This window comes from Lampetra planeri, chromosome 21 (assembly GCF_965212315.1).
Source record: "Lampetra planeri chromosome 21, kcLamPlan1.2.h2, whole genome shotgun sequence".
NCBI lineage: Eukaryota > Metazoa > Chordata > Hyperoartia > Petromyzontiformes > Petromyzontidae > Lampetra > Lampetra planeri.
This window is the reverse complement of record NC_136127.1, coordinates 6,595,808-6,610,465: the sequence shown is the minus strand read 5'-3', so window position 1 is coordinate 6,610,465 and position 14,658 is coordinate 6,595,808. Positions and strand designations below refer to the sequence as shown.

General features: G+C 45.8%; 1 protein-coding gene across 3 annotated transcripts in view; it reads left to right on the top strand.

Annotated features, from left to right (window-relative positions):
• Window positions 1-14,658, top strand: part of LOC144724595 (uncharacterized) — a 47,507-nt gene that overhangs the window by 11,485 nt on the left and 21,364 nt on the right. For 2 of the 3 annotated variants that reach the window (XM_078603858.1, XM_078603855.1), the window contains exons 5-8: window positions 1,236-1,487; window positions 3,447-6,770; window positions 10,176-11,030; window positions 12,466-12,855. In XM_078603858.1, coding sequence (XP_078459984.1) covers window positions 1,236-1,487; window positions 3,447-6,770; window positions 10,176-11,030; window positions 12,466-12,855 — 4,821 coding nt within the window. The remainder of the gene's footprint in view (window positions 1-1,235; window positions 1,488-3,446; window positions 6,771-10,175; window positions 11,031-12,465; window positions 12,856-14,658) is intronic. The other variant, XM_078603856.1, reaches the window with a different exon arrangement.

The following is a 14,658-nucleotide window of genomic DNA, read 5'->3' as shown; positions in this document are numbered from 1 at the left end:
AGAACGTTGTATCTTATATCGAGCCCTGTCTCTCTCCACCTTCATACTCTTAGGTTTTTTCGGTAAAAATAATAATAATAAAATTAAATAATAATAAATGAAAATAACTAAATTAAATCCACGACGTTTCGGAGGCAACACAAGTCTCCGTCTTCAGGTGGGACCGTCACAGCCAAAATTACTGTATCAAGTGAAGGGAAATCCAAGAGACAAGATCTTATATACTGGTTAAGGGGAGGAGCTTATCTAAATGTGTCAGTCAGGGACTGGGAGGGGGGAGGGAGGTGGGCGGGGCTAGAGGGAAAGGTACTGGTTAAGCACCTCAAGAATTACGGCCGGTGTTGGCTTCCAAAACCAAAAAATAGCAACACTGTTAAACGCTGGGGATGTCAACAACTTGGTAAAATAGACTAGTACCTGTCAAATAAGATGGTACAAATATGCGTAGTTAAATCTTTTTTACATGGTTAATAACATATTTCCAATGATTGCTCAATTTGTACCCATCATCACGGTTGAAGTTATGTCTATGTTTGTATATCTGGATGGATTCATGCATAAACCTTCTTAGTACTGCATATCCCATTTTGCCTCGATTTCTCACTTTGTTTCTTTTTCTCTATTCCCGTGTTCCATATTATACATCTCCCTCGATATTCCTCTCCTCTCTCCACCTGTATCTCACCCACTTCCCTCCCCCCCAATCTCGCTCCCCGTTTCTCTCTCTCACCTCTCACCCTCGCTCTCCTTCTTCCCACCTCTCCCTTTCCTGTCTCAATCTCTCTCACCTCTCCCTATTCCTCCCTCCCACTGCTCGTCGCTTACCCTCGCTCTCCTCTTTCCGTTTTGCTCTCTCGCTTTCCTCCGCTCCAGGTTCTTTCACTCTCTCCCCGTCCCAGCGGTCTTGGTTCAGTGCTCTGACCCCTAAGCTACTCAGCCAGCTCAGAAAATAGGTAACTTTTATTCTCCAGAGTAACATCTTTCCAAAGTATATTAACGTTACGGTTTACAATCATATGCATCTGTCCTTATTAGGAATCTCCTAAACGCTCAAAACCCTTATTTAATCACGGTTGGTTGCCTATATTTTACCCCCTGACATCTCAGCAGTGTTGGCTCATTGCTGTGCCTTCTGAGCCACCCAACCATCCCGAATACAACTCGGCCAAACGGGGCGCTAATGAGGGGAACCCTCGTTTCTGCACGTGTGCGTCCTCCCATCTCCGTTTGCACAGGCCAGTGAGATGCTGAGGAGCACGCGGCAGTGGACACAGACCCAGGAACTGGCGCAGGCACAGCAGCAGTTGTCCACGTGCCAGAACCTGCTGTGCGAAAAGACTTCCGAGCTGAATCGCCTGCGCTCCCGGCTCGAGCTGGCGCATGCAACTCGGCAGCCGGGAGCCGAAGGAAGTCTGGGAACTCGGCCGGATGGGCTGGCCCAGGAGGGGGCTGCAGATCACGAGGAGCACACTCTCATCCTTCAGAAGGTGACTATCAGCATCATAATCATCATCATCATCGGCCATGATTATTGCACTGCTGGATGAAGGCCTCCCCGAAGGCCAGGAAAGTCACAAGTTTTTTTTACACGAACGACGCATTCACACTAGCACCCGATGCTCAGTTTTGAAGTTTTAAAATGAAACATCTTTGAATTGTATGTTTTGAATTAGATAATTTTATTTCATAATTTAAAGCTTAATGTAATTTTACATCTGGAAGACTTAATTGAAAGGGACATTTCGTGTGAATTTTCTCTCGTCGTTAAGTGGATGGCCTTGCTGGGGGTTCGGTTCGATGTGGACTTTCACCTGTTTGGGATTGCGGGATTGAGATAAGGCGACATAGAGCTGGCCGTGTGATAAGACAGCCGTCTGCAGATCGATTCCAAGTAATTGAACGTCTGTCCCTGCGCCTCCTTCGTTCATGCAGGGGGCGCGTAGGTTTGCAGCGCTCCCTGCATGAAAACGACGGAAAGTGCAGCGTTCATCACAGATAGATAAAGTTGTGCGCTTATAATAATGGATATGTCTGAAACTTGAGTAACACTCCTTAAACTACTAGACCCGTTGTCATACATTATAGATCTTTGCAAAAGTGTCAGTCTAAATAAATAGGCCCATGTGCACTAACAATGACTTTGATTTTAACCCTATAACAGCCAAATATGTATTTTTTTTTGAAAACATGCTTTGTAAAGTAACGTATCATTGCTACGAGGTAGCCAGTAGATGGAATTACAACAATGTATTCCTACATATGTGTGGATCGTTCATTGCGTATCCCCTTGTATATCTGGGTTTTCTCTGTATAGTTTATTATTCTCCCATATACCAAACATATTGATGGAATTGGCAAATGCAGGATGCTGTTGAAAAAACAGTCATAAGACTCAATGGAGTTTTCCAGAGCAAAGAGCATTGTTTTTCACTTTTATTATTATTTTACTATTTAATAAAATCCATCACAGATAAGCGTGAAGACTTGTGTGTCATGAGCACTGTCCATTAACAACGCACATTAGGATAACGTATTGGCCAATGGTTCCTGTTATAAATATTTTTGTTATTATCTAATCTGACGTCTGCAAAGTATAATTAATTCCGTGAGCATGCACACTGTTATGCTGCATTTACCCCTTGCAGGGGGTATTTTTTTTATCTGCCGTAAAATATTTGCACGTGACATTTCACTAAAATTATAGTCTGCGGCTGTAGTTTTGCTTCTGCCTATGGGCCGCCAACTGCTTAATGCAGCTTACTGGATTAATACCGTCGGGGTATATTGACCTATGCCTTTGGGGACGAGATGTGAAGAAACAAAACGTAAATTATCTTTGTACCGGTTGGGGTGCACCGCGCTGTAAACCCAGTGCTGTGCATTTGATCCCTAGCCACCCCCTTCATAGAGTGCCGCAGTGGTGATATGTTAACAACCTCGCCTGGTATGCAGGAGGTCGTGGGTTTGATCCCGACCCTGAAGCCTTTTATAGTTGGAGTTTGCATGTTGTCCCCGTGGTTGCGTGGATTTTTCTCCGGGCCTTACCTAGTAAAATAAACACTGTTTAACAAAAGTAAAAATAAATTATCAAACCGCTTTGCTCAGTGTGGTGAAGTATAGTCAAACAACCCCCAGGGCCCATGCTATATCCTTTCATCCTGCAGTAGATTGACAAACAGCTGTATCCAGTATTTATTTTTACAAGTTTTATTATGCCGTGTTTGTGAACTTGGAATGCAAACTTTTATGGCGTTTGATAAACTATGAAACACATGCAAATATTCGTACAATATACGTTTAAACGTTAACATTACTGAGTAATTTATATTAACGGCTTTGTTGAAATGTGGCGATTGAATTATAAATGTTTTCTTGCAGGAAACCGATTCTATTAAAAAAATAATTTGTATGAGATGATTAATGTTTCACATTCTTCGTTTGCGCAGGAATTACAAGAATCCAAAACCATCGTCAGCCAGCTTGAGGCCACGATCTCTCAAAAGGAGGCCATCATCCTGACACTTCAGCAGACTTTACCCAGCAAGGACAAGGCCCCTACAAGTACGTCCACCAGTTCCACTGGGACAGAAAGAGCTGCTTTTTGCGAGCCGACAGAGAAGGTAGGAGAAGCGGAACGCACCGTGACCGAGTTGCAACGAGAAGTTTCATCCAAGGACTTGGCCTTGGAGGATCTAAGGATGCGACTGTCGGCTTCCGCAGAGAAAGAGCAGCAGCTTTCCAGAGAGAATGTCAAGCTTCTCAATGATCTTGATAATTTGGCCAAGAAGCAAGGACACCTCGATGGTAACCTCACAGAAGTGGCAGAATCAAACTGGGAAAGAAGAGAGGGAGAACTTAAGACGGCGCTCGGTGAAGAGCGCGATCAGCAGGTCGCCGCCCTTCGTTCGGAAATGCAGCGAGAGGTCGAGAGGCTCCAGGCAGTCATCGAAGACCTCACGGAGAGCAACAGGAGATCGCACGAGAGTTTACTGCTGCTGGAGGAATCCAACGGCCAACTCAACACATCGCTGAGAGATTCGCAAGCGCAGCTCGCAAGTGTGCAGGAGCAGCTGTCGTCGGTGTTGAGCGAGAGCACAGAGATGGATGCCAGGTATGGGCGGGAGCTGGAGAACTTTCGCGTCAAACTTGAGATGTTGGAGAATGAGCGGACAGAGGCTCGGGGTCGCGTGGCCGAACTGGAGGAGCTCAACGCAGAGCTGTCTTTCGGCCGGGAGGAAGCTCAGAGGGCACTCGAGCAAATCCGCGAGCAGCAGGAAAAGGACACTGAAGGCTTGCGGGTAGCTCTGGGACTGGAGTATAAAGGGAGCATTGACAAACTGACGGCCGACATTGAGAACCTCAGCGTGGCCTTGTCGCAGAGTGCGGAGGAGTTGCGAAGCACGAAGGAAATGTCAGAGCGGCAGTATATTGAAGAGATGGAGGGTCTCAAAGAGTCGCTGAGGCAGGAACACAAAGAAAATGTCAACAAGCTTCTTGCGGACAACGAGAGGCTGACCGCGGAGCTGTCCCTCGGTAAAGAGGTGGTGAAGAGCGATCTGGGCAATGTGCCCACAGGCGAGAATGACTCTCTGGGCATTCAGGACAAGTGCAACAGAGAAGTAGAGAATGAGAAAGATGCTGATGTCCAGGAGTACAAAGAAAACCTAGAGAAGCTTGAGGCAGAGCTAGAAAAGCTTAGAGGAGACTTGGTGCACAATACACAGGAGGCACAAAGCGCTCTTGAGGAACAACGGCAGCAGCACATCGCTGAGGTGGAGAGCTTGAAAGAAACTCTCGGGCAGCAACACAAAGGAGGCTTGGACAAGCTGCTTGCGGACGTTCAGAATCTCACCGTGATGTTATCTCGGCATGAGCAGGAGGCACAGAGCGCTCTAGAAAAACAGCAGCAGCAGCACCTCATTGACAAAGAGGCTCAGAAAGTCACCCTAGATCAAGAGCACAAGGGAAATATCGACAAACTGTTGGGGGACCTGGAGAGGCTCAAAGAGGAGCTGCTGAACAATAAGGAAGAGGCACAGTGCTCGCTCGAGAAGATGAAGCAGCAGCACAGCATTGAAATGGAAGGTCTCAAAGAAACTCTAAGGCAGGAAAATCGGGTCACCATGGACAAATTGCAGGCAGAGGTGGAGAAGCTCAATAATGAACGGTCTCAGAGTCGACAGGAAGCTGACAGCAGATACGAACAGATGCAGCAGGACTACAGCAGGCAGGTGGAGCAGCTCAAAGAGCAGCTCAAAGAGCAGCGCATGGGGGTGCAGGACGATGCGTGCAGACTGGAGCAGCTACTTCAGCATCACCGTGAAGAGGTGGAGGCACTCAAGGAAGCCTTGCGTCTGGAGCACAAGGGGGCCGTGGACAAGCTGCTCAACGACACGGAGACACTGAACGCGGAGTTGTCGCTGAGTCGGCAGGGGGCGTGGGAGGCGCAAGAGCAGCTTCAACAGCAGCAAAGTCGACACACGGAGGAAGTGCAGAGCATTTGTGAGCAGCACATCAAAGAGCTGGAGACTCTGAAGGAGACCACAGGCCAGGAGCACGCAGTGAAGGTGGACACGTTGACGGCTGACATTGAGAAACTCGGCGCAGAGCTTTCTCTGCGTCGAGAGGAAGAGCTGCATGCAACGGTTGAGCTCCAGGAGCAGCATGCGAGAGAGCTGGAGCGGCTGAAGGAGTCGCTCGCTCAGGAGCACAAACTAAGCACCGACAAGCTGCTGGCCGAGCTGGAGAAGAGCCATGGGCTCACTCTGAAGGACTCGCAGGAGAAGCAGAAGGACGTAGACGACCTAGCCAAGCAGCTGGAGGAGAAGCACAGGTTAAGCTTGGAGTTGGCGTTGAAAGGTGCAGAGAATCAAAGTAAGGTAACTAATGAGGAATCCAAGGCAGAGTTGGAGAGCAAGCATGCGGAGGAGTTGGCAGCGCTCAAAGAAGACTTCAGAGAAAAAGTGGAAAAACTGATTCAAGAAAATAAATCCTTTGAACTGGAGCAACTTGAGACTGAAGAGGGCATCAGTGGAATTCTCCGTGAGCTGGAGGACTGCGCAACCTTCCAAGAAACACTGGAAATATCTGGCAGCACATGTGACAATGTGCAAGCCTCTGGACCCGCACTTGTCCCGTCAAACCCAAGTGGCAAGGCTGTCGCAAACCCGCAAGAGTCGCCCCCTAAACCCGATGATGACCCGGCCTCCCAAAAGCAGGGTCGGCAACTGTCGCAGCTGCTCTGTGCTTTGAGGCGGCAGTGCATTGCTATGAAAGGGCGAGTGCAGGCGCACGTGCTCGAGAAGAATCCACGTGAACCGGCGGCACAGTACCAATGCGAATCGGAGCCAGCTCCGGATGCTTCACCCCACAGTGTGGTTGATGGAGCAGGCACCGCGGGTGCAAAATCGAGCGGCGGAGGTGATCAGACGCAAGGTCAAAGTGCAACAACCATAAGCACAGCTGTTCCTTCCGCGGACGAATTCAACGCGTTGCTGCAAGAAAACGCGGCTTTGAAAGAGAGGGTGGGCGACCTGCGTAAGACGTGTGACCTTCAGCAGGAAGAGATGGCGTTTCTTAAAGCTCAAGCGGCAGGCGACAACGAGGTGGTGGAGGAGGAGAAGAAGGAGGTGGTGCGTAAGGGGCGCGGAGGGGTGGCGCAGCTGAACGTTGGATCTCAGGGGGATGTCCAGACGAGAACCGTGGAGGAGCTGGACCTGCCCGGGGCCACTGGACCCTCGCCACAAGCTGCTCTGTCTCACGTGCCACAGGTGAGAATTGCCTACATTACATTTCACTTCTGGGCTTGGATCCCCTGAGATCTATGCATTGACCACAGGAGCATTGGACGAGTTTTGATGGTGCTGGATATGGGCGATCCCTGTGCACTACAGGTTGTCGTCTGCTGCGGTGCTACTTGGTGGGTAGCATAGGGCAGTGCAGCTACAACATTAATTGTTGGACTGTACTTCTATGCTACCCAACTTCACCCAAGCCACACTCGCCAGCATGATGAGAATGGTCAAAGGCGGAGGGGAGGCTCCCTCATCCATCAGTGGGTTGACAAAGGAATCTACATATTAGCACCTCCGATTAGTTGCGGTTGGCTACTTACGGTGCAAAAAAGTTCAGCATACATCCAACAAACATATACATAGACTAGTTATGAATAACAACTATTCGTATGGGACGGCAACATTTCATGCAAGGGTTTGCTTCATCATAGCTTAAATCCGTTATAACTAAACAACACTTTAGTGGTGTGAGGGAAAACATGATTAGTCACCATGTGACATGTGGTTTCCTGATGATGAATTATTCTGTGCACTCTGGAAACACATGCTGTGCAATCACATTTGTGCAAACACAAATGTGATTGCAAAGGAATTACAATTTAGTTAAAAGCCTGACCGCTTTGTCCCATTATGCCCAGGGCTAAACCTTTGGACGTGTAGACATGCCAAGGCACCTGTTCGCATGCTAATGATGAAGGCCAGCTTGATTAACTTTTGTTTAATTACAAGTGTGCTCATTTGTCAATTTACCCATGCATGCATGACCGCAAATATGAGTCAACACATAGGAACATTCTGTGCCGGTAACTAAATTGACAAAGATGAATTCTGTGGGCATGCACGCATTGATGCATGCATTTGTATAATTGATGGTACGATTAAATTATCCCACTGAGTAACTCAATCGTAATACATGTAATAATTATAATTTACAGACCTTTATCAATGCACTGCTGCCTGAAGGTTCCTGCATTCCATGTTAGTCATGGTGAGATGTGTGATCATACTTCACCACACTTGTCAGTGCAGGTTAGTGATGGGGGGTAGTTGTCCAGGACTGGTGTAGATATAACTCGCCACTGATGTTAATCACGGCCGGAAATTTTACTCTGGACACCAGGTTGATATTGCAGTGTGCTAGCCACTGTACCACTGCTCGACTCCCAATGATTTATTGAACATGGTGAACAATGTAATTTTTCTGCAACTAATCAGAATCGGAATATGTATTTTTACTGGAGGAATCCGATGAGCTATAAAGCTCTTTTTCACAGATGTCCAGTTGGGATTGGTCAGAACATTACAACAACAAACAATGCAAAAACACGATAGGAGTGCAAAGTATAGGCAAGGTAAAGAAATCGCTTAAAAATGTATATTTTTTTTATCTTACCTGGTAAAACCCGCTGAGATATTAACTTATCTTTTAGGAAGCGGACCTGGCCACAAATGATAGCCCAACAAAAGTGGCTTATCACGTGGAAATGCATAGCAGCAAAATAATCCAGCATTCATTCTGTCATTGGAGGGGTGGTGCCCTTTGTGCCAAGTGTCTTGGTTGGCGTACCTGCTGGACAGCGCGTGCACCGTGTAGGGGAGGCATCTGCCGCGACTCGGGTGACGATGCGTTTCCTGTTGAGGCAGCTGCGTCTCATCACGGTCTTACCTTTCAGCAAAAACATCACAGGTTTCCAGGCTGCGCCAACATTTTCATAAGTAATTGCATACAATTACGTTTTAATGTCAAAGTATTTTTTAACAAATAATTTGGTAAGTCAATGTCAGTCCGCTGCTGGATGAGGGCTTCTGCACTCCGTGAAGGTTGTGGGGGTTATTTGACAATACTTGACACTGGCCAATGCTGGTTGGTTAAGACGGAGAAAATATGCATGGGAGCATACAAGTATAATGCAACAAAGGGGTAATACACATCACTAGCCTATATAATTAATCGTGGTCACCCATCCAAACGCTATCCAGGCTAAACCCTGTTTAGCTGCTGGTTTTCCCAATCTCATTTGTTTAAGCTGGTTTACTATGGACTCGTTTTAGCATTTCTGGGTAAGGCCTCTGAAACATCAGAGATTCAAGTGTTTTAAACAAATGCCACTATGTTCGATGTTTGTGCCATGTCACCTATTAGTAATATATTTTGTACAATTTAAGTTTATAAAGTATAAAAATGCAATTGTATACTGAGACGCTCTATAAAAATGAATAAAACTACATCTGGGTTGCAAGCTCGGTGGGACGGTTACTTCATCGAAACATGTGAGAGAGAAGAAAGACAGCAACAGCGTGGAACAGTGTGGCATAGCGTGGAATAAAGTAACCAGGGTGTAGCACAAACGAGCCCCAGAGACAGCTGGACAGCTGGGGCAGCCAGGGCAGCACCTACGAGCCCCAGAGATAGCTGAGGCTGGCTAGGGCCCATCCAACATTGAGTCTCGCAGGAATATCAGGGGGCCAGGACCCATCCATGTTGAGTCTGAGAAGAGTCTTGGGGGTCCAGGGCCATTTTTGCCAATGAGTTCCAAGTTGTCTACATGTGGGAAAAAACCCCATCAATAAGTCTTCGAGCAGCCCTAGGGGGGGCTAGGGGGTCATGCCCAAGTGAGTTCCGGGCTCGGTTGGGGCAGCCCAAATTGATGAGTTCCAGGGTAGCCACAGTGACAGAGTCCGAGAGAGAAATGAAATTTTTTTTTGTCAAAATGTTTAGTTCAGTAACAGTATTATAATGTTTCTTACTGTTCTCCTCTGATATTGCTGAGGCTAGGATAAAGTGTACTCAGCACGAACCACACATCTGAGATCCCACTTGTGTTCAGTGCAGTTTGTCAGAGTAGAATTTAATTTCATAGCTATTTTCACTCTTGTAGTTTTTGACAATCAGTTATTGCTTATCAATAAATGCACATGGGTGAGGTTTTCACTCCTGTACTTGTTTAGCTTATCTACAAATGCACATGGGGTGAGTGAGTTGTTCAGGTTCGTGCAGAAGTGGGAGGGTAAGTTGGTTTAAACTGTGTAAGTGGTTTTAAAATTGTGCAAATAATTTGTCCAAAACGCCATACACACAAACTTGTTGTTCAACTCCCATTATTCAACCTGAACTGTGATGATCCATTTGAAAGAATCTTCATTTTAATAAGATAACGACTCATACTTTTTAAATATATGCATGGTGCGTTGATTCATGGTTTACATGGACTAGACGAGATGCCGTATTTAAATTTTGTTTACATATTAAGTGGTAATGTTGGGGTTAAGATTAATTATGGTGGATGTGCATGTAATTGTGTACACTCCATAGATATTTACGATATAAGCCATACTTCCTACTTTTAAAAAAAGCGTTATCATATCTGCCTTCTGCAACAGCAGCCTTACTTGCTACACAAACTGCAGAAGGGAAAAGATGAGTGCAGATTTGATTTAAAATCTGTGGATCCGAGTCCAGCTGAAATGGCCCATGGCCTCTCAAACCTCTACAGTCAAGAGACAAAACTGACCACGCAGTTTCCAACCTCACTGACTGTCACCGTGGAGTCTCGCACCCCAAATGAGAGTGAAAATCCCTTGGAAACAGCTGGTTTCACTGCTGGAGATAACACAATTCTACTGGTTGGCAGTTCACAATTGAGAGGATATTGTGAGCAATATCCAGATGAAGGGTCTTCTTCATACCCAGCCATCTCAAGTTCTCACCAATTTGCCGATGTGTGCACCTCTCCCAATGGGCCTTCTGCGCGGGACATTCAAGCACTTTTTTATTCTGTTGATGGTCCATCACAGCAGCAACAGGAGGATAATCCATCTGGTTTTGATGTCTCGTTGAATCACGCTGCTCCGGTTGATCGACCTGTGGTCATCTCCAAGTACAATGTGGTACCCGGATGTGATCCCGAGTCCGAATCGACCGTCGACCCCGTACGATCACCTGACATGGAGTCCTTAGACCGACCTCTCGTCCTCACTCACCCGTCCCGCTCCGAGCCTGACGGAGATTCATTAGCTCGTGATTTTGACCACTGGCGTCCAGAGGAGTTTGCGGAAGGTTTCTCAGAGATGATGGTTACTATTCCTCTGCCGGTGGGACCGCTGGTGCCATGCGCTGGCGATTCCGGCATTGACGTGCACACGTGGTTGTACCGCTGTCGTGGATCTCGAGGGAGCGGTGGAAGCGGTCGGCATCGACTCACGGCTCAAATATCCCTCCCGTCGCCACCCTTCGCGGTAAGGACCTGGTGTCGGAGGCTGGGACTGAATCTGGAAAAATTGAAACCAAAAACGCGAAGCAAAAGCGGTCCTTTTAATTGAGAGTTCTCCAATGGCACAATGTTAGGTTTAAATTATTTTTAGATTTTTTTTCCACCTTCTGTGTTGCTTGCCAATGGTGGCTTGAAAAAAATGTAAGCTAAAAGCAGAATATTGCATTAACTGCAATATTTTTAAGACATTGCTAGAATTAAAACAATATATAAAGAAATATGACAAAGTGTAATTATGATTAACTGCATTACTTGTTTACATGTAAGATTTAATATCTAACTCTACTATAAATCTCCCATAGGAATTTGAAGCACAGGGCTTTGCGTTATAATGTTGTTTACTCATCTGAAATTCAGGAGAACATTATCATCACCAGTGTGGGCATCTAGTTTATTAAAGGATTTAACCTATTCGATACCAATTGTGCTCTAGGCATCACACGATGGACCAAGGTGTCCATTAAGAACATTCACGCTGCTGTTACTCCTTGGCCTGTGGAAGGAAATGTCACAGAGCTACCACTGAGATCCCCCCTCACTTGACCTATTTATATCCACACTACAAAGAGGCACTGCACGTTGTTTCATGTCCTGCTACAGATAAATGTTGAAATGCTGATATTTTATTGTTATTCGAGATAGAATTTGACCTAATGAAGTGAAAACACGAATTTAATCATGGATTTTTATTGTGCATTCATAAGTGCTTTATTTGAGAACATCAACTCCCTACACTTGGTAACCTAGTGCCTGAAATCTGAATTCAAACCCAGAATCTCAGCAGTGCCAGTTCAGTGCTCTTACCCATAAGCTAGTTGACCATCTTGTGGTAATAACCCACATGGATCACCTGAAGTAACATGGTTGCCAAGTATATGAATGCATACAATTTACAATCAGAATATGCAACTTGTTGGAATCGGCCTCCTGATATGACGTCCTAACTAATCGGTGTTTGCTGCATTGTTATTACCACTGCACTTGGGGAGTTTCATCTGAAAAGGTAAGTCCTTGACTTTTAAGTCGCATGCCGTGTGTGGTTGGAATAGGGTGCTGTGGATCCTTTCCAGAGTTTGTTTGATCAGATATGCATTTTCTCATTTGGTATGGCATGCAGTGTGCCTGGCTTGGATTTTATTTGCATGCACTGTTTAATCAAGAGGTTTGTGTTTGTGTCTCTTAGGTGTGGCTGGTTGTTGATTAACTTCCCACCTTGCAGGGCCTGTGGTGTAAATGGCACTTGCATTGTGCCCCACTCTGAAACGATGTGCCATGCTCTGAAGCTACGTCCTAGCCTATCAAAACGCCGAGGTGTAAATCGGTGAATCCACATCAAGCCGTGTAACGGGTCCTCCGTTGTGCGCGCAACGTAAGCTAAGTTGCGCATATCATCCCGTCAGGTGGAGCAGGCGAGCGGCGTGCAGGTGAGCCTGCTGAAAGGGTGGGCCAGCGGCAGCCCTCCCCACCACGGCATTGATGACAAGGCCACGACAGCGCCTCCACCCGCAGAGCAGGAAGCTTGCGAGGATGGTGTTCAGCAGCAACAGCAGCAGCAGCATCATGGACAAACAGACTCGGAGTCTGAGCAGAAGAGCAAGACACAGCTGGAGAAGCAGGAGGCTGAGCTACAGGAGCAGGCCGGCAGGGTGATGGTGCAAGTGCAGGTGCAGCAAAAGGGGCAGAAGCAGCAGCAGCAGAGGAAACATCATCGCAAGCAGCAAAAGAAGCATCCCGGCATGGTGCTGGTGCAGCATATGAGCGTGGTGCCAGAGGAGGGGCAAGAAGACCAGGTATTCGTTCATTCACCGGTTTGTTTGTTGACTTAACAGTGTCTGTTCATATGGCTTAACAATTCTAGATTTGAAGCTTTCGTGACTGCAAGTCACGTAGGTAAAACATTGAAATTAATAAAAATAAAATAAAAATCACGACGTTTCGGAGGCAACACAAGCTTCCGTCTTCAGGTGGAACCGTCACAGCCACGACAGCTGTATCAAGTAAATGAGAGATTGCAAGAGCTACCACTCCGTTATATATACGGAGTGGTAGCTCTTGCTCTTGCAATCTCTCATTTACTTGATACAGCTGTCGTGGCTGTGACGGTTCCACCTGAAGACGGAAGCTTGTGTTGCCTCCGAAACGTCGTGATTTTTATTTTTTATTTTATTTTACTTTTATTAATTTTTATGTTTTACCTATGTGACTTTACCGAAAAAACCTAAGAAAATATGGCTTAACAATGTATGGCTTTAAGAGAAATGGCATTTCAACTGAAACTTCATTCTTGAGAGACGTTTTCGAGTTCGGTCCAATCGAGCTGTCAGAAACTGCGTTGTCTTTTATAGTGAACTATGAGCAGCTTCGGCATGAATAAAGGAGATGCTCATAGAAATTAGCGCTAACTTCGGAAACGTCTCTCGATAACTAATTTTCTGTTGGAATGCGATTTTTTTTCATCGTGTTTTCCCTTCAAAAAGTGTTTGTTTTGTCTTCATATCGCTCAATAATATGAGAAACCAAGTGATTGAATTGAGCTGGAAGAAGAAAGTCGGGAAAAAAACCCCACTTCAATTACTTCTCATGTAGTTTTCTGCTTGACGAGTTATCAGAACATTCATTGAGAACAAATTTCATACGGAGAAACACGATCAGGCGCAACGACCCATTCACGTGATTGTGTTACACCCGGAATGCAATAAGCGCGCATTTCACAAGCTCGATACATTGTGGATTCCCTGTGCATCCTCTCATTTTCATGCCATTTGTGTTCATCTGAGGAGTTTACCAGTTTGACTAACGACCATTTAAAGGTAAGTTGTTGCATGAACATGAGAAAAAAGTATTATTTTCTTAAGTTAAGCTGCTTAACTCAACATTTAGTGTGCTGCTCTACCAACATTGCACCTCCTTTGAAATACACAAACCATTGAGCATGCTTTTAACGTGCAGAGCCTCCCACCCAGTGAGCCGATTCCAGAGTTTGCTTGTACTGAATCAATGTTGCTTAAATTATGCACTCCCAGAAACTTGGTGGGTGTGTCATAAATATATATTTTGTATCGTTTACCTGGAGAGACATATTGTGAAACAGATGTATTGTCTGCTTTACCTATTTCGTTACTTAGATTTTCCACGGCGATGCTAAATATTATTTTGTGATTCCAGTGTGAAGTTTTTTATTTGTTGCCACTGCCCAAATTCTGGCCCTTGTGTGAGTCGTGCTCTGCCTTGGGTCATTGAGGCACAGCCCTAAAATGAGCCTCTTGTAATTTTTACTGCACACTTTATGGCCACCGTCAAAGTACTAGGCTGTTAAATGTAAGCATATATAAAGTACATTTCATAAGTCAAGGCATAAATTTCATCACCGCACCACACAAACCTCCATACACTCCCACAGCCACTGACATATTACACGAGCTATCAGAATCAATTTATCCTGGAGAAATCCGATGAACTTTGAAGCTCTCTTTCACAGATATCCAGTAGTTTCACAAATGCCCAGTTGGTTAAGTGATAGCTGTAAAGCATTAGACACCGATTGACACTATCCAAATAAAAACATTAGCTCGTGCAATGTGGCAGTGTGTGTT